Source organism: Doryrhamphus excisus, chromosome 8 (genome assembly GCF_030265055.1).
Source record: "Doryrhamphus excisus isolate RoL2022-K1 chromosome 8, RoL_Dexc_1.0, whole genome shotgun sequence".
NCBI lineage: Eukaryota > Metazoa > Chordata > Actinopteri > Syngnathiformes > Syngnathidae > Doryrhamphus > Doryrhamphus excisus.
In genome coordinates this window covers 11,383,270-11,405,204 of record NC_080473.1, presented here as the reverse complement: position 1 = coordinate 11,405,204, position 21,935 = coordinate 11,383,270, and the positions used below count along the sequence as shown (strand labels likewise).

The 21,935-nt window shown below is 42.9% G+C and overlaps 2 protein-coding genes across 4 annotated transcripts; one reads left to right on the top strand and one right to left on the bottom strand.

Annotated features, from left to right (window-relative positions):
- The first annotated feature begins 473 nt into the window (after positions 1 to 473).
- Positions 474 to 12,175, top strand: mnta (MAX network transcriptional repressor a). Of its 2 annotated transcripts, none has more exons than XM_058080864.1 (6): positions 474 to 750; positions 2,115 to 2,697; positions 3,336 to 3,377; positions 3,511 to 3,622; positions 8,199 to 8,391; positions 8,830 to 12,175. In XM_058080864.1, the coding sequence occupies exons 1-6, from the start codon at positions 684 to 686 to the stop codon at positions 9,573 to 9,575; spliced, it is 1,743 nt and encodes a 580-aa protein (XP_057936847.1). In that variant the 5' UTR covers positions 474 to 683; the 3' UTR covers positions 9,576 to 12,175. The 2 variants fall into 2 exon arrangements, with proteins under 2 accessions (XP_057936847.1, XP_057936846.1); XM_058080863.1 differs by having other exon boundaries at positions 475 to 753.
- On the bottom strand, positions 11,813 to 20,221 carry septin4b (septin 4b). 2 transcript variants are annotated; one of them, XM_058080866.1, is made up of 12 exons: positions 18,637 to 20,201; positions 17,884 to 18,213; positions 17,438 to 17,534; positions 17,270 to 17,356; positions 16,834 to 16,957; positions 16,624 to 16,758; positions 16,132 to 16,249; positions 15,938 to 16,039; positions 15,552 to 15,648; positions 15,310 to 15,472; positions 14,995 to 15,094; positions 11,813 to 13,073 (listed from the first exon to the last, which is right to left on the bottom strand). In XM_058080866.1, the coding sequence occupies exons 1-12, from the start codon at positions 18,730 to 18,732 to the stop codon at positions 13,005 to 13,007; spliced, it is 1,518 nt and encodes a 505-aa protein (XP_057936849.1). In that variant the 5' UTR covers positions 18,733 to 20,201; the 3' UTR covers positions 11,813 to 13,004. The 2 variants fall into 2 exon arrangements, with proteins under 2 accessions (XP_057936849.1, XP_057936848.1); XM_058080865.1 differs by lacking the exon at positions 11,813 to 13,073 and having other exon boundaries at positions 13,101 to 15,094; positions 18,637 to 18,756; positions 19,393 to 20,221.
- Between the last annotated feature and the right edge of the window lie 1,714 nt (positions 20,222 to 21,935).

Sequence of the window (21,935 nt, the reverse complement as noted above, 5' to 3'; positions counted from 1 at the left end):
GCAAATGTCCCCACTGGAATTGTGACTACGTGTTCCACATTCAGTACCTTCGAATGCCCACAAGAGGGAGACAATTGTTTAGCTTTGGTGTATTTGGTTTCTATGTTTTTGTTGCTACAATTCCGTCACACAAAAGTATTTTTACGCGATAAAGCATATCAAAACGTCGAAGTGCGTCACCATAGTTACGTGAAATGCTCCCAGACGTACATTACGAAAGAATATCCCGAGTTTGTCGATACTATTTATGATGGGGTTGTGAAACGACGATTAATTGTAGCAATACTTTTTACAAAGTCGCGTGTGGCCAAGCTTCTGTTAGCGCATCGCTAAAATCTTTTAAATTATGTATTTTTCGTAACATCAGTCGTCCATCCATTCCGGGATCTAATTTCCGTGTTTTGTAGCAGTCCCTCGGCGTGCTCACAGAGGGAGTGTTGCTGTCAGTGGGCGGTTACTAGCGCTGCGTGATTCACAAACCTTATTTGTTCCTACTACTTTGAGCGCCATCTTGTTTGGAACTTCTCCCCCCTACTGCTAGTTTCCACTCGGGGGGTGTCCGGTTACCCCGTTCCTGCCTCCGAAGCGCGGGGATCTCACCCTTTCTCCTTCACAGGCGTTCACTGCATCGTCTCTCATTTATTCGTTTTTACCTTAGATTGTATTCCTTAAGGGGACCCGAAATGAGCATCGAAACGCTTCTGGAAGCCGCCAAGTTTTTAGAATTGCAAGCCCAGCAACAGAGAGCAGGTGGTAAGATGCTTTCGTTTATTGGCATTTTTGCCGCCATACGTTTACTCCTTAAGTTTGTTTTCACTATATGGTTTTATTGACAAACACTTTGTATGGATTGTTTTGTATTTGCTTGCAAAGCAAAGCTGTCGTGCTTCTAGTAACGTTGTGAAAGGGGTAATAATGCTAATGGGGCGGTGTCACCGGAGTGCCAAGCTCTTTTTTTTTTTTTTTTTTTTTTTTGCTTGGCCGGGATCAAATGACATTTTCCTGTCATGTTCCCGCCACTTGTGCCCGTGTTGTCTCCCACTCACGACGTGGACGTGAGCTTTCAAACAAGTCAGTGCGCCACAATTTGCAACCTCGCTTTGTTTGTATTTAGAGAAAATAAATAAAACTCCGCCGAGGGCGCCGTCTACCGATGACGTGTACCTGACAGACACGCCCCTATTGCTTAAGACTCCGTTAAAACCACGCCTTTTTCACCACGTGCGCGCCGGGCAAACCCTCCGCAAAGATTGTTTACGAGGAAGATGAGTCACTACCTCACAGATTTGAAACCTTTTGAAGAAAACAGCTTCATGCCTGCTTGTGAACAGTTGAATATATCGAACTGAATTCAAATAGCTTAATTAGGTGCTCCTCAAACCAATAATACGTAATCTAATTTCTATATAAATATAGACATTATGATGTAGCATGAATCGAGCATGTCTTGGAGTGACACATCATCGTACTCGCCACATTCTGCCATTTAAGAAGCCATCAGCCTCCTCAGAGCTGCTAGCTACGGGAGCAGGTCACTGCATGTAGGAAATTAGGACAGCTTTTCCGTGTATTGCAGTTATATAATCGTTTTTAACTTGGAAATCCTTGGATTCTGCCACGTATGGGGGCAGGAGGCATGTACACCAAACATTACCCGCTATTCACACACGCATTGAATCGGATTGAAAAGTGCGACACCGGGTGCAATTCCAGTTACCATGGCCCATGTTTGACATCACAGCTGCCATAGCAACCAGACCCAGGCTTTCATCAAATCCATACGTCACGAGTGCACGTGAATGTGATTGGATATTACTAAATTTAACATGAAGCTGATCTTTCAGTTTTGTTTGTGCAGTAAAAACTTCATCCCTGGGGTTTTTAATAGTGTAAACAAGTTGATCACAGGACTGCGTTTGTTATTAATCACCTGAGCTTAACTCCCTAATTCATGTGTAGCTGCTGTGTGCGCTTTGAGCTGTGCTATGGCCCAGTAAGGCGATTAGGAATAATGTTATTGGACAGACAACAGGGCAGGTGCATGCCAGTGGTGGTGCGATTCCTGTGTGTAAGTGTGTAACAGAGATGACGCATGCGTTCGCTCTCTTCCACAGAGGATGAGCTGAAAGAAAAACTGCGACTGGATCAGCTGACGGAGCAGAGTCGCATTCATCTGAACAACTACACCTCCATGGGTTACATCAACAATGTTTTTAAAGCAGATGTGCTCCCCTCCGAGCGTCCCCCGGCCCCCGTGCCCCCTTCTCTGCCTCCCCCATCCATGCAGGTCGCAGTCATCCCCATCCCGGTGGTCACACCCAATCCGGCAGACCCACCTGCCCTCCCAGTGGCGATGCTGTCTCATCCGGTCGCTCCACCAGCGGTCTCCCCCAAAAGGGAACCGCCTTCTCCTCAAGAGCAAAGTGTCCCTGCTCCGCCACGCTCTCCCCCATCCAAACCCGACGACCTGAACCACAAGCAGCCCAGAGAGAACCACCAGAATCAACCCTCCCAGATCCTGTCCCAAGCCGCTAACACTAACGTACAGCAGCAGACGCTCCTACAAGAGTATTGTGGCTCCATCGTCTCATCCCCGCAGCAGGCCCTACAGCAGGCCGCCCTCGCCAACAGCCCCACTAGCCGGGGAGGGAGTCCTGACGACGGACGCTTGCTGGACCTCAAGAAAAGGCCCGGAGGGTAAGAGTTTTTACATTGAAATAGTTCCACATGATAATCATCCTGTCCTTGGTGTGAATGCGTCTGTGATGACGAGCTAATCTAATCCATAAGATCATCAGACAAGATCAGCATTTGTCAAGATGAAACACAAAAAACTACTTTATTTTGAAACAAACTGTTTGAAGAAACAATTGAATATTCTCAGCTGTCGTGCAAGTGTAAGAAGAAGTTAACCACAGCTGTGTAAAAACAATAATCATGACCAAATGACATCTTATTTAATATTCTATAAGGAAAACTGGGATTTTACCCATCATCCACAATCCTTATGGGAGTCTCTTTTCTGTGCATTTTAAAGATATACAAACAGATAAAGAGGCAAGTAAGAATGGGATGAAAAGACAAAACAACACCACGATTGCTCCATTTACATAAGATAACCTGCTTATTAACCAAGCTAAAGCTAATGAGCTGGGTCTTTTTAAACGTTTGTATATCTTTACCACGCACAGAAGAGATAAAGATGTGTGTTCATGTCTCACATAAGGATTGTGGATGGGCAGTTTTCCTTTCACTCATACAAGTGATGATTAAGTAAAAACAATAAATAATGCAAGTGGTCCTGTTGTAATGTGTTATGGTATATGACCCCACAGGGCAGGAACAAGAGAAGTGCATAACAAGCTGGAGAAGAACAGGTGAGGTCAACCTCCTCCTCTTTATTAGTCCTCCTTTTATTAAACGCACGTGATTCTTGTAGGACGTGTTTGAACTAGAGCTCAACTCAAATCCCAGCGGTGTGTTGTTTCAAGTGTGTGTTTTGTCCGTCAGGCGAGCCCACTTGAAGGAGTGTTTCGAGACACTGAAGAAGAACATTCCCAACATCGATGAGAAGAAGACTTCTAATCTGAGCGTGCTGAGAAGTGCTCTGAGGTACATCCAGGTAAGAGCATAAGGTGTACATTATCATGCAGTATCTGGACAAGTATTATTCTACACACTAGTGCTGTGATTTAAAGAAAAAAAATCTCCGCATATAAACACATTAACCGGCTGTCATGCGCATTTTGGCCAATCAGAAGCCTGAAAAAGTAACAACAACTGACTTGGTTGCCAATTAAAACATAATATAACATCTGTATCAAAATGACATGTTTTTATAACTCAAAAAACAGTTTTTATAACTCAAGCTAAAAGATAAAACGTCTGAAAATCTATTTGTCTAAATTTAACTCCTTCAATTCCAGACATTTAGATTTTTTAAGGCACATAGAATTGTGTTCTTGGGCTACATAGTAGATGGTATATACAAAAAAAATATTAGACTTAACTTAAACTGATTAGACTTAACTTTTATTTTTTGCTTTAAAGTGCACCAAACATGCTCTCTTCTATTGTGGAGTTTCATCAGCACCTCCTTGTGCCGCTCGTGCAAACAACCGTATAAATATGTCTTTGGCAGTGAATGAGTTAATAGCTACACAGCATTTGATTTTACACTTTAACCGTATTATTAGGAGTCATGAAGAGTTGCATTCAAAGGCACCAAGTTGACTTCACATTGTCAGTGTTGTATTTTCTGGGATTTCCGAGCACACTTGAATGCATACTATTGTACTAAGTAGTAACAGTTACATTAGTGAGTGATACGTTTATCCACTTTTGGTTTTTCTTTCTTTCTGTTTATTTAGACCACACATACATGCATAGTAAACACTATTCTGAGTGTCCATGAATGCATCTCGCGTCTCTAATGAAAATAAGTGAGTGTGATTTGGAAGAGGATTGCAATTGAATATGGTGTAATTACACATATTTCCCCAATAGTTGTCTTCATAAGCTATTACGTCCAAGTTAGCATTTGCTAGCAAACACGACCGTTGCAATATGACAATATGACATCTACTAAGTGACGTTCACGGCACCACACACAGTACCTTGATGGTCGACCCACGTTAAGGGCACTAAGAGCTGTATTACCCAACTCCCAACATGATGAGTGTTTATGACTCATGATGTGTGCAACAGCTGGTCCAAAGGTTCACAGCTGGGCTTTTTCTCCTCAGCTTTCAGACCACAAAGGTGCTGTGTGTAGTGAGGATCATGCTTGTATCTTATCTATAGGTTGTGTGGGGCACGGCTTAAGACTGACACACATCTTCTGTTTCTTACACACGATGTTATCTCCACAAAGACAGTGGAGTTGTGGTGTCTATGCACGCAATAACAATAAGACTCTTAATAAGGACTTGTGGGAAAACAATCAGGCAAGAAGCTGCATGTGAATATGGAGTGAAAGTAGGGCACTGTGGGTACACAGCTTGTCACCCTATCTCCCTCCCTCTCTGATGAGGCAGCACGGTGGGAGGGCGGTGACCCCCCCCCTTCTTTTTTTTTTTTTACAACTGAACACCAGAGATTCAAAACAAAATAGTAAGGGGCCAGAAATACGACAGCCTAGACACCGTTATTGCGTGAGTGATGAATAGGAACTCAACTTGTTACTTAAAATAGAAGAACACGTCATTTTGTGTGGATAATTTCACCAAACCAAAATAAAAGGTTTTGATAAGGATCAACTTGACTATATTGCATTGCAGTCTTCAGTACGGTGAGAGGCATCATGATGAAATTTGTACAATATAATGGGATGTTTATCAAGATGTTACATGGATGCCAAGATACCATACTGCCACCGTCTCACCTTTAGCTAGCCATCCTTTATTATTAAGATATTATGCATCATATTCATATATTTGAGCATGTATGAATGTTTATCTGGAAGCATCCACACATGAATAACACATGTAAGCCCACAGTTAGTAGCTCAGGTGAGGTTTGACTTAAGAGGCTTTAGGGTCAGCTGATGTGCTTTCTTATCTCTTCTGTTGGCAGAACTGAGATGGTCACAAGAGGCCACAAGCCCTGCAAAATGACATAACAGAGCATTTATGTTTCTTTACAGACACGTGATGACGCTCATTTATCAAAAAATTTGTGCCCAACCCAAATGTTTCCCCTCAAGAAAAATATGTAGCTGAAGTATTACACCATATACAATTCCAAACAAGCCGTCCATGGACGTGTGCCAGTCTGCTGCGTTGCCTCCTGTTAGCATCTAATGTAAAAGAGTCGTCCAAAAAGCATACAGGTCTCTAGAAGCAGTAAAACAGTTCTCCCTGCAGTAGAAGTCCTCCCACCCGCTCCGCCCCTCCCTCCCGGCCTCACTGAGCTTTTAAGGCCACATGAAGAGTGAGCACATGGCTAGTCTGAGCCGCGTGACGTCACCCCCCCGTGCTGCTCCCCCCATTTCCGGTGCTGCTGCAGCAGCAGCAGAGTAGGACCCGGCGTACTCGCGGGCTTAGGCAAAGCAGAGCGGTAAGCACGAGGCTGGCTTTCTCCTTCCTCCCAACAACAGTAAACGTGTTTCTGCTGCACAAATTACACAAAGATGTGTTCACTGGGCTCTGTAAAAATGACTGTTACTACTTTATTACTTTAAAGCCTGACTGTAAAAGACAATGTTTAACAATGCTATCATTTCACAGCCTCGGCATTAGCATACAATCACACCAAATAGCCTATTTTAGAAGTAACGTGTTTAGAAACACTACACTGCACTTTTTTCTGTCGCATTTCGCATACCAGAGCTGGTGATTTTACACACAAAGCTTTGATTGTGAGCTGTCCGTGACCACGTGAAGTGTTGTGCTGGAAGGCGCAGCAAGAGGAGGCTTTAGGGTCAGCACACAGTCACAAGACCAGCCAAGCTGTGGGCCGAGACGTGAGGCTTCAGCAGCATGTCTGCAACGTGGCCTCACGCCCTGCTGCTGCTGGCCCTTTAAGAAGAGCCAGACGCACAGCACAGTTTGTCCTCTACACAAGTTAAGTGGCCTGCCTTGCCCCTCCCCCCTCTGCTTCTCTGTGAGCCATGTGCACGCCACTTGCGTTGCTTGTGACAGCAAGTGTGTTTACCTTTACACACACACACACACACACACACACTCTCAGCCTATCCCTGTGTAGATCTAGATTTACACACACACACAAGGTAGAGGTGGGGCGGCGTGTCCGTCATGTGCGCGGAGACAAAAGGTACTTGGAACCTGATGTCCCAGCAACACGGTGACACGATTAGCAGGACGCCTTGTGGGAGCCATCTGCTTCAAGAGCGGCTTCTCGGGTTGCGTGCGTTTCTGTGGCGACGAGAACATTTGTTGTCGTACGCTCGGTCACGCGCGCATCTATGTTGTGCGTGTGCGTACACACCAGCTCAGTGGGTCTCTGTTTGTGGAGCACCTCGACCATCTCCTGACTCGCCTGTTGCACGGTGCAGAGAGGGAGGGCCATGTGTCTATCATTTTGCAAAGCGCATTATTGTTTGTCAAGGACAATAATTTTGTCACTATTTGCTTGACACGAGGAAAGCTTTGAGCTGTTTCCATGACAACCAGCGATGACAAATGTGTCATGTTGGGGACTGGAAACACAAACCAGGAAACAGTTTGTATTTCTTTCCCTTTGGAAATGAGGGAATTGAAATAATTCCTGTTGCCTTCAAAACCCAAAACCTTTATTCACCCTCTTAAGTAACATGTTAACATTTGTAAACATACAAGTGCAATTGTATATACTACATATGTTATATAGAATAACATTGTAAATGGTACGCACAACAGGAGAGGTTGTACTGTGTTGTGTTGAGCATGGTACCACTAATCCACTAAAGACAGGTGCCCGACTGTTTTTCTATTGACTCCCCATGTGGTCGCGAGTACGTGCACAGCCTGACAAAACGTGGCCTTTACTTCGACAAATACTGACTCGCACATGCACTTTACCATAAACCTGATGTGCGCACACACACCAATGAAGAATGAGCACAAGCAGGAAGTCCATCCGATCAGGAAATGCTTTTATGACCCTGACTCATCGACTTGCTGCAACTTGACTTCACATTGTGCTGTTTTTGTTCTCTTCAGCAAGGCACATGGATGTAGACGTGTAGTGAAACATTAGTACCTTCGGGTCATACTGGAGGTACTCTCTGCTCTTTGGGGAATGTTCTTCCAGGTTTTTAACTTTGATTGAGGAAGTGTGTTTAGTTGTGTGTCAGATGACCGGCCTGCTTCGGGGGAAACTGGGTCAGAGAGTCATTGCCTGGAAGCACCACCCACTTTCCATACAAGCTCAGCTCCTCCCACCACACCTCCTCTTGCCTGGTGCTGTTCTATTAGGTTATGCCAAAACTTAAATGTCATTATATTTGGGTTGGACAGTCCATTCCCAAGGAAAACACCCTTTATAAGACCTATGGTTTCAAAATGGCTGATGTTAGACCCTAACTAGTAGGACAGCTAGCAAATCATGGTGAGTATCTGGATAAAGATACAGATACAGAACTGTCCACCTTCCAAAGAATCATAATGACCCCACCCATCTTTATCATCCAGGGAGCAGGTAGCAGCGTGCTAACGACCAAATAATCTTACGTCTTTTCCACGTTGGCTTTCTTGCAGACATTGAAGCGTAAGGAGAAAGAGTACGAGCACGACATGGAGCGTCTCGCCCGAGAGAAGATAGCCACGCAGCAGCAACTAGAGGAGCTGAAAAACGAGCTGAACCAGTGGATGGATGTGGTTGAGATCGACCGTGTGCTCCGTCAGACGGTGCAGCCTGAGGAGGACCAGGCCTCCACCTCCACTGCCTCAGGTCAGCCTCCACACGGCATAGCAGGACAAAAATCATCCTGCACCACATATTGCCATGCTACCATTGGCATCATGGGCCAAATAACAACATACTGTCACTATTATTCTGTAAAGTATATACTGTATATACATACGTACTTACCCAATATTGCAGTAGTATCACTATTGTGGGCCCAATATTGTGATGCTATCGCTACCACGGGGCATGTACCGTGATACATACTGTAATTGGTGTGAGCCAAATAATGATACAATTATTATTATTATTATGGGCCAAATACTGCCTCGCCTATCATTACAGTCCAACAAATATCATGTTACTGTCGTCATGGGACAAATATTACCATACTGTCACAATCGTACTATTGTTTGGCCAAATGAGCTCCCATTATCATGCACCGAACACCGTACCATTGCTGTTGTTCATGTGTACTTGTAGAAGGTGAAGATGTCATGGATGAAGACGAGGACGAGGACGTTCCCATGAGACCTCAGAGCCCCTCACCCAGCATACCTCAAGTCCATAAAGCTGAGCTCCATAAGATGCCGACACCCACCCAGACCTTGACCCAGACCACTCCTGCCCCCTCCTTCATCAACCAGCACATCTCCATCCAGCACAAAGCCCCTTTGCAGCCTCCACGCCAGCTGACACCCACTCCACAACCGCCATCCAAGCCTGTGGCCCCGCCCATTTCTACCACATGTGGCGCTGTCACCCCCACTCCGGCCTCCATTCCCGCCCAGCCTAGCATACACCCCACAGTTATTGCCCACGCGTCCGTTTCCCACCCGTCTGTCATCCAAGCGGTCAACCACGTCATCCAGACGGCAGGACCCAAACACATAGCCCACCTTACCCCCACGGCTCCCACCAACTCAGTGCAGTTAGCACCTGGCCAGCCACCCATCAGCCACATAACCGTGCACCCGGTGGCCCACCTGGGCCGACACCTGCCCGCCCTCTACCCTCAACCCGTGGCCGTCACTCAGCCCGCCTTGATCAGCCACCTCGCGCACACCCTTGGCCACGTCAACGGTACGGCGGCGGGCCAGCCGACCACCATCGTGGGCAAACAGACGATGGTGGCGCATCACCCGCAGCTGGTGGGTCAGACTGTTCTCAACCCCGTCACCATGGTGACCATGCCCTCCTTCCCCATCAGCACTCTGAAGCTGGCCTGAATTTAAAGACTCTTCGAAGCAGAAGGACAACCACGCGCAGGCCGCCTCATTAGCCATGGCTGCCTGGAAAGATCCACAGAATGTAGGAAGAGCATGTCCACCAGCAGTCTGTGACACACACACACACACCGCTCATTATTGTATAACAGTGATGTTTACTGCTTCATACAGTGAAACTGTAGGACACTTTGGGAAGGTCCTGGTGGAGGTAGCCTGTTGAAGATGAACCAATAGCACATTTCTACCCACCACTAGCTCTGTCCCTTCCCTTCCTCTGAACACACCCATGCTGCTGGGCCACATCGAAATTACGGACCAAATGATCCTTGATGCACTGGAGCTGCAGTCCTCCGGGACGTGCATGCTGCAATGGCTCCCCCTGCTGTCCCCTAATGGCATAGTAACACCTACACTGAAGAAATATGGAGTTTGTCACATTCTGATAAATATTCACCAGCCTCAAGTCACCAGTACAATCAAAAACTGCCTCTACAAAGATACTTGCCCACCTTTCATTGACAAGAGGAATTTATTCTACAGTGGAACCTCTGTTTCTGTGTTTTTTTGTTAACCTTGAAAATCTACACCATCATTTTGCCCCAGTTTGTGTACATTTTCCGGTTAGCATCCAAAACAGCATGCGTCTTGTGTTTTTAATACAAGTGCATTAATGAAACTGCTTTTTTTGTCAAAAAAGTAGTCTCTCACCTTTCATGCAACATTCCCGGGCTCCATTTTGGGTTATTTGCAACATTGATCAAAAGAAGTGGAATTCAAGAAATAACTCACAGCAAAACGTGAAGGTGGTGTACATATTGATCTTCCTGCCACATCATGTCTTTGTTTTCAATGAAGGTAAAAGTAACCTTAAATGTTAACTTATCCCTTTCACTCATTGTTTATGTATTTACAATCTTCTGGAACGGATGAATGATGCTAACCAAGCATCCACTGTAATCTGACTTGCACATTTATCCGTGTATGATCCAGTGCAGTTGTACATGATGATAAACCTCCCGTGACAGCGGTTATAAAATATGGGCATTATTATTATTATTTGAACTAGCTTCAAAGTGAAAAGCAAGTTAAACGTAATGATTTTCAATGTAAATACAATTTGGATTAGAGTCGTGTGTCACCACTGACAACCCATCAAGCAAGGAGTCGTGTTGCATTTAAGGTCAGATTGACAATGGCAGTTTCATTTCATGCCCTTTTTTTTGGAAAGGAAGCCACTCATGCTGTTTATTATTGTCCTGTATTAGCACTGTGAACCTCCATGATGAGCATCCAACCTGTGGTTATCATAGCACTTAACGGCATGCTGTGCGCTCTATATTGAGCTCTATATTGTGACTCGTGACAAGATTGAGGACAAGACCTATCATTTTTTTATGAAAAATATATTCAAGAATCATGTTAAGTAACTTTAGTTTTTTTGGCTGTTGCTTGTAACTTCTCATGTTGAGTGTACATTGATGTGATGTGTTTTGTTGGGACCATGTATGTTAAATGGAGCAGAGGGAGGCAGCAGTGCAGACACCCACGTGAGCACTGTTACTCGTGCTAACTGTGTAGGTTTGTCTTTTTGTTGTGATTCCACAAAGGATTGGAAGCGCAAAAACAAAAACGGTCATCCTTGTTGCGCTTTACATACGCAACCAATTCAGTTTGAAAACATGTTGGAGCTCAACATAAAATGTCTAAAAGTTGTCAGAGGATTCTGATACATGGAGGACATTAACAACATACCCGTTTTTTTCCCTATGGAGAAAGTTATACTGCTAAATAGCCTCTAAAAACTGGGCTCAATTTACATTTCACTATGATGTAAAAAGCTGGGAAAATTATATGAAAAAATATATAAACATGACTTAATAAACTTGTTTGCTAATGTCTGCTTCAGATTGTTTTTGTTTACATAAACGTGACGTCAAGAGATTTGTCTCTTTAGTCATTCACCAGAGCATTTGAATGCATCACCTTCAATTTACACAGTTATTCACTAAAGTAAATCTCCCAATACATTGGAAGCCATGCTATCATACATAATGTATATTAATACAGACATCCTCAAAGCATTAGACCAGGGCTATACAAACCGACTTTGGCCTTTCATCAGAAAAATAACAGCACACAACACGGCACCTTTTTGGGAGTTAACTTATACATAACACATAGTACATACATACCTGACAAAATAATGCCTACCAGAACAAAAAAATGAAATAAAATGTACAAATGGACACATTAAATGATGCAGTGTCTGTATTTTTATTGTCATTAGAATAGTTTGCATATTTTCTTCAGCCATCCAATTTGCATTTATACATTTCAAACATAAATATGGTCCAAAGAGGAAACGGACATAAAAAGGGAATGATATCAATCCACACCAAAAGTCATGTCTTATTTAGGAAGAGAGAAAAATAAACAAATGAGGTTTGTACTCACAATGTTTCTAAAATGAAGCATACAAAATGTTAACTCAATATCATAATGCAAAGTATTCCAGGATGATGACAAAAATGTTAGTATTAGTGTACGTTAAGGCGGAAAATTAATTTCCAATCAAGCATAGATTACAGAGTCCATTGCCCTCCATACATTGAAGCATATAATAGTTTCAATGCCCATAAATAACGTTGTGGCGAGCAGGAGCGGCCTTCAGAAGACATATGACATAACACAAGAAAGCCTTTTCACGTCACCAGGCTCTGTCATGTGTTTTTTTACAGTAACAATGGTCTCTTCTGACGTCATGTATTTTATATGTAATACAGAGCGGTGATTGCAAACCTCTTGTAATCTTTACAGTTTTGTTTGAATTCAAATCAGTTCCTTGTCTTATTTTTCTTAATTGGCCTAAGTGGCAGTTGTGATATTCTACCTAACAAGTGTCCAATGCAAACATGTCACATGACCGGAAAGAACGTAAGACGTTTATGTTGATCTTACGCTGCTGCATCTATTAGATTTGTACAATTGTATTTTAGTGAAGTTTTAATGAATGATGCACATCTGTTTTGTTTCGTACAAAGGTTGCCATTTTTGTGTTTGGTCCCCACTAATACATCAGTCCTAACGTTCAACTTATATAAAGCAGGTTGAAGTGAGGAACAAATAAAAAGACAGATTTGGATATCTGTCATATAAAATGTCATTTATATATTCATATTGCCCGATATTGATAAGTAAAAACTGCACCATGAAAGGTTTGCTTCAAAATAGCAGCAGACCTTCGAATAAAGTTTCATGACTCAGATGACAGACACACTGGTTTGTGTTTTTTTTTCCTTATTCCTATTTACAAGGAGGGGGGGATCGAGCGTTCTTACCTCATCCTCCTGAGTGCATGATGGGCAGCTGATGAGGTCAGTGGGACAGGACAGTACAGAAGGTCAAAGTTCAAGCGTAGGACACAATGTGTCAGTAGGCGTCCTTCTGAGTGTGCATTTGATCCTGAATCCTCTGCAGCATCTCCTGCATCCGCCGCAACTGATCAGACGACACATGGCGTTAGATGACATGCTTCACTCAGGGTCACAGCAAAGATCAATCACTACATCATGTGACCTACACTGATATTGGAAAATAAGCACTATTATTGTTTCTCCAGCTCATCATATCAGCTAAACAACCACATAGGATGTGTGTTGACACTATATACTGGATTGGTTATTCAAAGTAACAATTGTCATTATTTGATGGAATAAATGTGATTAATGTGGCGATAAAAGGGCATTTCCTAAATAAATAGCAAATAATAATCACTGGTCACAACATTGGTATTCCCAATAGAAGAACCCAATATTTTAAAGACTATACAGTACTGCTGACTGATTACCGATGTAGCATATTAGTATACTACGGTAGTTTGTAGTGGGCTAGCGTTACACCATTTCCTACTGAGAGCTCTTTTGTGAATGTGGGTCACACTAAATACCTATTAGAGACAGTTTAACAATGTAGCTATTGGGTGACACTAAATACCTATTAGAGACAGTTTAACAATGTAGCTATCACATTTAAAAATGTGGAAGTGGACAACGTTATGTCCAACAAGTGGTCAGTGTTAGCTAGTCACCTCGCGGACAAATAATGGCGGAAAAAGCTAACTCGCTAACATGTCAACTCTGGACTATATAAACGGAACTATTTTAAATATCAAAAGCCGGTGCTCTTTGTTTGGATAAATAGACCCGACTCACCAATAAATTCATGAGAATGTTTTTTAAAATCATCTAATTTGCATTCAGACGTAAACTCTGCCTGATAGATTTATTGATTGATTGATGGCACCTGCGCGCAACTCGACACTATGCCAGCGGCTGCTTATTAGCATAGGTTACGCCCCTGTTTACCATATAAGGAAATGGCATGTTAGGGTGGTGAGAATAGTGAAAATATTAAAAATCAAAGTTAAAAACAAAACTAAAAATATGACAAGATGGGGGTTGACTGGCCAGCATTAAATACAATGTATTATGTGCACAAGGCACTCGACTGCCATGTCCTTATAAGGCATCAGAGCACGTTAATTTATGTAAATTAGGACAAACGTGACTTAGTAATGTAACACATTAACTAAGCAATAAACGTAATAAAAGTGACTTTATTAGACACTTCAGCAGTATCTTAAGAAACATAGCAAACTGGCGAAAAAAGCGGGAGCACAAAGTTACTGTAAATGCATGTAAGAATTTTGTGTAGTGAAAAAATGGTCAAGGACGATTCATTAATGAGGGCCCACTTATTCCACTCACATTGTGGGAGTATTAATTTAAATCGTAAATAATTAATATACTAAAAAAAAATTGATGTTTCCATGCTATGCCAACAATTGCTGACTTTAACTTTGCTGACACAGCAAATATTCAGCTCCCATTGATTCATAATGTTAAATAGGCCAGAGGCTATCAATGCTATCAACATTCACAGAATTCTAACTATTGCTTTTGTAGATGAGTATTGCTGGTGGAGTGTTAAATGGTTAAAAACTTAAAATAGCCCAGTGAGAAGACCACCAGTGAGGAAAATGACCAGTGACAACAAGATAGTGAGAAAACGACAATACGACCAATAGGAACACATTTAGTGAGAATGAGCAGTGACAAGATGACCACCAAGACAATAGACAGAGAAAAAGAAGAATAAATAAATAAATAAATAAATAGATAAATAAATATTGAGAATACGTGCATGTAGAGTAGGAGTAGGATAGAAATGAGTATACGAGTGCTTGTGGCTAAACATGTGATGCTAACGGCACTTAAAGGGCCTCGTCTTCCAGATGCAAGCGTGGCTCAGGGTTGGGTTGAGGTTCAAAGTGTCCGTGATGCTCAAAAGCATATTCAGACTCATGGTGCTCGTGGTGATGGTGGTGATGCAATTCCTTTTGGTGGTCGGTGTGCTGTACCTCCTCATCTTTCTCGCGGATCAGCTTTTCCGTCTCGCTGTCCGTGACGTCGCCCATGCCGGGGATGGGGAAGTCGGTGCCGCTCTCTCTGGTTAGCTTACTGCGCACAGATACAGTACATGTTACACACACAATTCTTATTTTGTTGTGACTGACTGCCTGGCATGTTATTACTAACAACATGAGACAATCATCTTTCGTAATGTTTTTAATATTTGTAAAAAAAATACTACAGGCCAGCAAAAAGCAAGCAGGCCACAAATGCCCCCAGTCTGGATGTTGGACACCCCTAGTCAGAAGAAATGAGTGTCATACTTGCGGTTGCGCTCCTTCACAACCATGCGGGTCATGCTCTGGATGCACTGGGCCCTGTAGTTCTCGTAGTGGGTCTCCCGGGTCACGTCCTTCAGGTCCTGCATGTGGGTGCGTACCAGCATGTTCCTCAACTTCACAAAGTCACAGTGTGCAGAGTTTTCAACTGCAGACCAGCGGGAAGAATAGAAACTCATTAACGAGTGAGCATTCTGTGATGGTAAAAGCTTGACGAGAGTCCCTACCTTCTACGATCCCCCACGGGTAGAGACGCCCTCGTACCCTCTTCCCTTTGGCTTCCACTACCGTGTTGCTGCCAATGACGGCAAATGGAATGCTTTCCTTATAGTGGGAACATGTACAATGATTGTCAGGAAGTAGAGCAGTACAGAACCATGCATGCGTGTCAACATTTTCTAAGCTAGAAGGACAAAAGTATTGGGACACCTTGCTGTTACAGGAAATGAAAATAGAAAAACATGTGATAGGATGCTGCAACACACGGAATGCATCATCACAGCCATGTGAGCAGGGGAGGAGGAAGGCTGACTTGAAGGCTCCTTGTCAAGGTCATACATTTAAAAATGTCCTTCATTATGGGGCCAGACTAAAATACATTTCCCACTCTCACCTTCAGCTCGTGATCCTGCTGCTTAAAGTCATCATCCTCATCCGAGTCACAGTCAGGAAACTGGTATATTTTGATGCCATACTGATCAATCTCTTCTCTGATCTGTATATACATAAGTAATGAGAGTGTGTTAATAAGAAAACAATCAAAGATGATCTCAGATGTAACAAACAGATGACATGAAGGAGCCTCGCCTTTATTTTCTTCTTCTTGACCTCACTGGGAGTGAGTGTGTCTGCTTTGGCCAACACCGGGACGATGTTGACCTTCTCGTGCAGGGCCTTCATGAATTCCACATCGAGTGGCCTGAGACTGCAAAATAAAAAAATACAATATATGTGCAAACTGGTAGTTTGTGATGCAATGCAACGTGCAAGGGCCAACGGTTGTCAAAAGGGGGAGCAGTTTCTCCACCACTGCAGCGCTATTGTGCTTAAAAAAGTAGCACGTCAGCATTGAGTGGGATTAGATTGAAAGAAGACGACGTAAATTCACCTGAAGGCTAAAAAAGTGCAGCATTAACTATTTAAGAGGAGAGTGAATTCATTAGAAATGAACAGTCACTCAAGTAGCAGCGCTCATACAGAATTCATCCCGTGGCATGCAGTAGCAAGTTGGTCAACTGTGGCCAGAGGGGGGGGGTTGAGGACAGCAGTATCATAAAGAGCACTGCAGCGTTATCCTACCCGTGCCCGAAGGGGGAGATGAAGTAGAGGCAGCAGTGCACGCGGTTGTCCTGGATGTTTTTGCGGTTCAGGCCGCTCTCGTCCCTGAAGTATTGCTCGAACTGCTGGTCGATGTAGTCGGCTACTGGCTTCCAGCTACAAAGAAGACAGTCCCACAGCTTGTGAGGACACGCTGAATGTAGAGTGGACGTCGCCCACTATATACAGTACCATTCTGTGTTGTTGACAGCATCCCCAAACCCTGGAGTGTCCACGATGGTCAGCTTTAGCTTGACTCCTTTTTCTTCTATATCCACAGTGTGCTTGGTGATTTCTACGGTTTGCATGATTCGCTCTAAAAGGGAGAGACACAAAAACAAGCGCATATAACATGAAAAGCAGGATTGCAGACGACCACAATGTAGCCCACCGTTTACCTGCTTGTGCAATTACGGTATAACCTCTTTTTCCATGGGAGATGGTACCTACTTGGATTGGTGAGGCTCGAATCTGTACTACCAAGTACTATTTCTCGGACAACACACAAAAACTGTATAGGTTCCAAAAACCTAACCCAATATACTGTAAATTAGATGTATGGATTCTTTGGTACACAATAACCAAGCACTAAATGGATGAATAATAATTGAGGCTGTGGTGTTATCACCTTCAGCATTGAGCAGCTTCCTATCTTTGTAAAGATCTGTGAGGAACAGACTGTTGACCAGGGTGGATTTTCCAAGGCCAGACTCTCCTGTAAGCACATAAGAACACGAAAAGACAAGCGAGGTAAGAGAGTGGGATTCATTAGTTTAGACTGCAATGGGATTGTTACCTGCCACCATTAGTGTGAAGTCAAATCCTTTCTTGACTGATTTGCGATGCACCTGGTTTGGCAGCGTGGCAAAACCTACATATTCCTTGTCATGATCCTGAAAAAACACAACATACCGAGAATTGTGTGCTTACATGTCTTACTATACATCATAGTGTGAGATTATGTGCACTTTGTCAGGACAAATATGTCAACATTAGCACAGCAGTACTAAGCATCACTCCCCGTTCCACCACAACAGCATTAATAATTGTTTTTTCTACTACCAGGGTTTAGAATTTTATGTAGTGAAAAGTGGTCTACCATGTATGTCAATGTTGACCAGCCGCTTAACAGGTACAAATAAACTATGCATTAAGATGACACACACAAGTACAAGCACACACACACACACATACAGACACACTGACCCCTAAATGTCTCTTCGCTGCACCTCCATATGTTACCTCATTATTGCTGTAAGGGTCAAAACGTGCCCATGGACTTTTGGGCCTGCAGGGACTGACCGGGGAGGGTAAGTCAAACTCCACACTTTTGCTCAGCGGCACACTGGCCTCATAACCCGACTCTGGCTCAGCCTCAGGGGGACGTAAATATGATGGTGTGTGGGGGCGGTCTTGGCCCGCAGCTTCCAATTCTGCATCATGGGCCTCGTGGCCATGATGCAGCTGCTGTGGACTGTGGTCACAGTCAAGGTCAAGGTGGTCATGTCCTACATGATGGCAGGGGTCTTGCATAATGTTCTCCACCTCAAAGTCATCGGAGTGGCTTGATTGCTGGACATGTCAGGATTGAACGGGATGTATGAGGCGGTGAGAAAGAACAGGAGAGATTGGGGTGAGGGAGGGTGGATAATGAAAAGAGTGAAATCCTGAGAGCAGATTATGCAAACTTTCACAAGCAAAAGTACAGCTGTAGCCTCAGTAGCTTGCTAATCACCAAAGACTGACGGCTCTCAGGCAGCCATGCAACCATAAAGATAAATAATGTAAGGAGAAAGCCATGTGACTCTGAGCTGATGACTTCCATGTACATTAACTGTACATTATCATCTGTGTTTGTGATAATGCAAGCTTGCAAGGCAAAACCATGTTGAAACTTGATTTTCTAAGCGAGACTATAGATTATTTATCAAAATCATAGTACAGACAAGTAGATACACTTGTACTGTGCAAGGGACAAGTGAAAGTGAATGGTACCTGGTCAGCATCATGACCTCCACTAGGATATGGGGAGACAGGACAGGAGTCTCGCTCATCCGATGAAGACTGAACCTCATGGTCACTGTCCTCCATTGCAAGTGGGGGCTACAGTGAAGTCTGTGATCTCAGTGATCACCGGGAGTGAGCATGAGAATGAGTGGTTTAGTATGAGAAAGAACAAGAGTTGGAAAATGAAAAGTAATCAGATATGACAGATTAAAAACAAGGAGAAAGATGCAAAACCATAAATAAAGCTCAAAGTCGCAGCAACACACCATTCACAAGAAGAATGGTATATCATTTGATACAAAACGTGTTGATGGAGGAAAAAAAAAATTAAGCACCAAATTAAAACACTGGACTGGACTTGAATAATGGCTGCCTTCACTCCTCCATACTTTAAACGTTTACGGTCATTCCTTAACATAATTATATAAAACCCCCACGGCCTGCACTTGTCATTTAGATTTAGGGTTAAGCACAATTGACAGTTGTGACCTGCTTTGCTGTGCTACAACCAAAGTGTAGAGATCAATGTCCAACAAACTCAGTTGTGCGACCTACATAGAAACATGAAGAAGTTAGTCCATCGAGGAACCTTTGGAGCACAAAATTACAATTTACTTTGCTTAATTTTACAGCCGAAAACTCATTGTGGGTTTGATAGATAATGACCTTTACTGTACTCCTACAAAATATTCTTCACTAGAAAAGTCAACAAAGTAGTTCCACAACCAAAAAGATGAAGCTCACCGTCTGTGAAGAACCACAATGTTTCTCATGCAGGGTTTCACCAATGGCAGAGAAGGTCAACCACAGAGTGTCTAGTTGCTTCTGCTTTAAGGCCGCTCCGTTAGGAAAGAGGAAGCAGAGGGTACGAGTCCCGCACATTTATGCACCCATCACCGGATGCCGTGTCCTACTTCGATATCGACCTACTAAGCACCCCCAGGATACTGATCAGCCACATTGATGAGCTGTATCGCTCGTTATCACACAGCCTTTACACAAATTCATAACACTGTACTTACATAGAGGTTGGTGCACCCAAACGTGTGCAATAGTTTTGTTTAAATGTCTTGCAATGAATTCATATTCATTACCTATAAATTATAAATTACTACAATGCTAATGAGTTCACTAATTACCAACAAACTATTTATGTCAACTTACTTGTCTCATACATTAAGAAATAAGGAGGTTTTTCTCATTGATATGTAAATGGGTTCTGCGTTTGTCTGCAATATTGTCTGACTAAGTTCTGAGTTGGATTGAAATAAATAACTCCACTTCTCCACATTACATGACACATCAGTGACGTGCAGTCAGGGGAGGCATAGTGAAAAAAAAATAGCAATGTCAATATGGACGATAATACTGTACATCCAAGCTCAACAAAAGGTGATCACACTTTTACAACAAAGTAGCAGAGCTTTTCCTGTAGGTTAGTGTGCATGTGCTTCATACACAAATAAAAAAGATATATACGTTTCAGTTTATAAAATATAAAAATGATTGAGACTAAATATTTGAGCAACCAGTGCATGATGTGATGAATGTATAGACATAAGTCTGTGAGGAAAAACACAGCCATGGTTGAAAGGGAACAAGGGAAGCATGACTGAACATAGCTCGTAGCAGCTTTACTGATGACATCATGACCTCCAAGACAAAATAGTGATTGGAACAATTGTTGTTTTTACTTTGCCCGCCTCAACGTTACATCATGCACTCACATTCCCTCCTTATGGAAAGTGCATCCAAACACAAAACCAATATTTTTGGTGTGACTCTAGCACTGCCAAGTGTGGGTGTAGGCAACCGTTTAGACCTTAATGGCTACATTTGAGTCATTTTCAGTGTTAGTAAAACTATACAAGCTGTACACTGATTACTCTATAGCCAACCAAAATATTGCAAATTGAGGGGCCATGAACCATGAATGATGAATTTACAGATATTTACTATAAATACGAGTCACCAGCAACTAAGTAATGCAATCTAAAGACGTCAAACTAGACTCAATCGTCTTAATGGCTGTACAATATAGCAATCTCTGACATAAATTCCAAGCATTTAAATTAGGGCATGACATACAGGCTCCCTCAGGAAACAGCCTCATCTCAGTCATGAACCAATTACAGTTCTCCTAACTGGACCAGCTGATATTCCAGCTCTTTGTAGTTACTCTATATAGCAGTGGTTCCCTCACTTTTTACAGTGGCGTACGTACCCCTTCAAAAATATTGGACATGTGTCCCCTACTCCTGCATTGATTGGGATTGGAACACCAATATAATAAACCCTACTAATGCACAACATAATCATTAGATTTACTTATTTGTACTCTCGAACTTCATGGTCTGTCTCCTTCCTTCTTTATGCTCCGACTATGTCTCGAGGATGTGGCATATGATTCTGTATCAATCAAACATGACATGTTTTGCAATAGCTACACCCCTGTACAAAATGATAAGATATAGCAAGGTTCTCTTTTGTAGCTGTGTCTTAATGTGTACTCTACATCCAGGAGATGAAGAAGATGGAGAAACAGTATGATGGTCCTCCCCTGTGGGCCCTGAGAAACAATGGAGGGACATGTGGCCCAACTGAAAAATAAACAAGTTGCGAGGTTGACTATGCTGTGTTGTTACTCTTGGATGGTGGTAGCTGCCATCGTGCTGATTGATGATGATTTGTTGCAGCTCTCAAGGGAAAGCCCGCATCAAATGCTCCCCCTGTGACATGGGAAATGCAACCACAAGCTGACAAAAGTCATTAGTAAACTATATAATGTTGTGATTGAATGTCCATGATGAAAGCAAATTTCAACTCAGGAGGAAATGGAGTCGACAGATTTGTTTACAATCCAAAAACATTATTCATTTACCGATAACATATTAGGAATAGTCTAAAATCAACAAAGCTCACTTAGTGGACATCATATTTTTCATGCACACTTTTGACTATAGCTTTGATTTTATTATAAACAGCAATATGCATGTTGATGTCCACCGAATGTGAGGAAAATCTATCATCTTCCTCAGTTGTGTGCTCCATCCATTTACAAGAAATGTTGAAAAATAGAATAATATGGGACCCGTGTGTAGTCACCACAAACAATTCTGTGTAGAATCCCTTTATGAAACATAAAATGAATTGCACTTCTTCTGTGGCGAGGCCAGTGGCAGGTGGTGAAGTAAGCGCTCTGTGTGAATGTAGACGTTGTTTGGATAGCACTAGCAAGGCACTGTGTGAAGTTGGCTCTGAGCTGAGGACGGACCTTCATAGTCGCT

What these genes read in the sequence shown, in the direction of transcription:
- mnta (XM_058080863.1), top strand. Translation starts at nt 684, where the DNA reads ATGAGCATCGAAACGCTTCTGGAAGCCGCCAAGTTTTTAGAATTGCAA. An exon ending in CTCAAGAAAAGGCCCGGAGG is followed by an intron (nt 2,698 to 3,335) that starts GTAAGAGTTTTT and finishes ATGACCCCACAG; the next exon opens with GGCAGGAACAAGAGAAGTGC. An exon ending in AACAAGCTGGAGAAGAACAG is followed by an intron (nt 3,378 to 3,510) that starts GTGAGGTCAACC and finishes TTTGTCCGTCAG; the next exon opens with GCGAGCCCACTTGAAGGAGT.
- septin4b (XM_058080865.1), bottom strand. Translation starts at nt 18,732, where the DNA reads ATGGAGGACAGTGACCATGAGGTTCAGTCTTCATCGGATGAGCGAGAC. An exon ending in GAGGTCATGATGCTGACCAG is followed by an intron (nt 18,214 to 18,636) that starts GTACCATTCACT and finishes TGACATGTCCAG; the next exon opens with CAATCAAGCCACTCCGATGA. An exon ending in AGCAGGATCACGAGCTGAAG is followed by an intron (nt 15,649 to 15,937) that starts GTGAGAGTGGGA and finishes TCCCACTATAAG; the next exon opens with GAAAGCATTCCATTTGCCGT.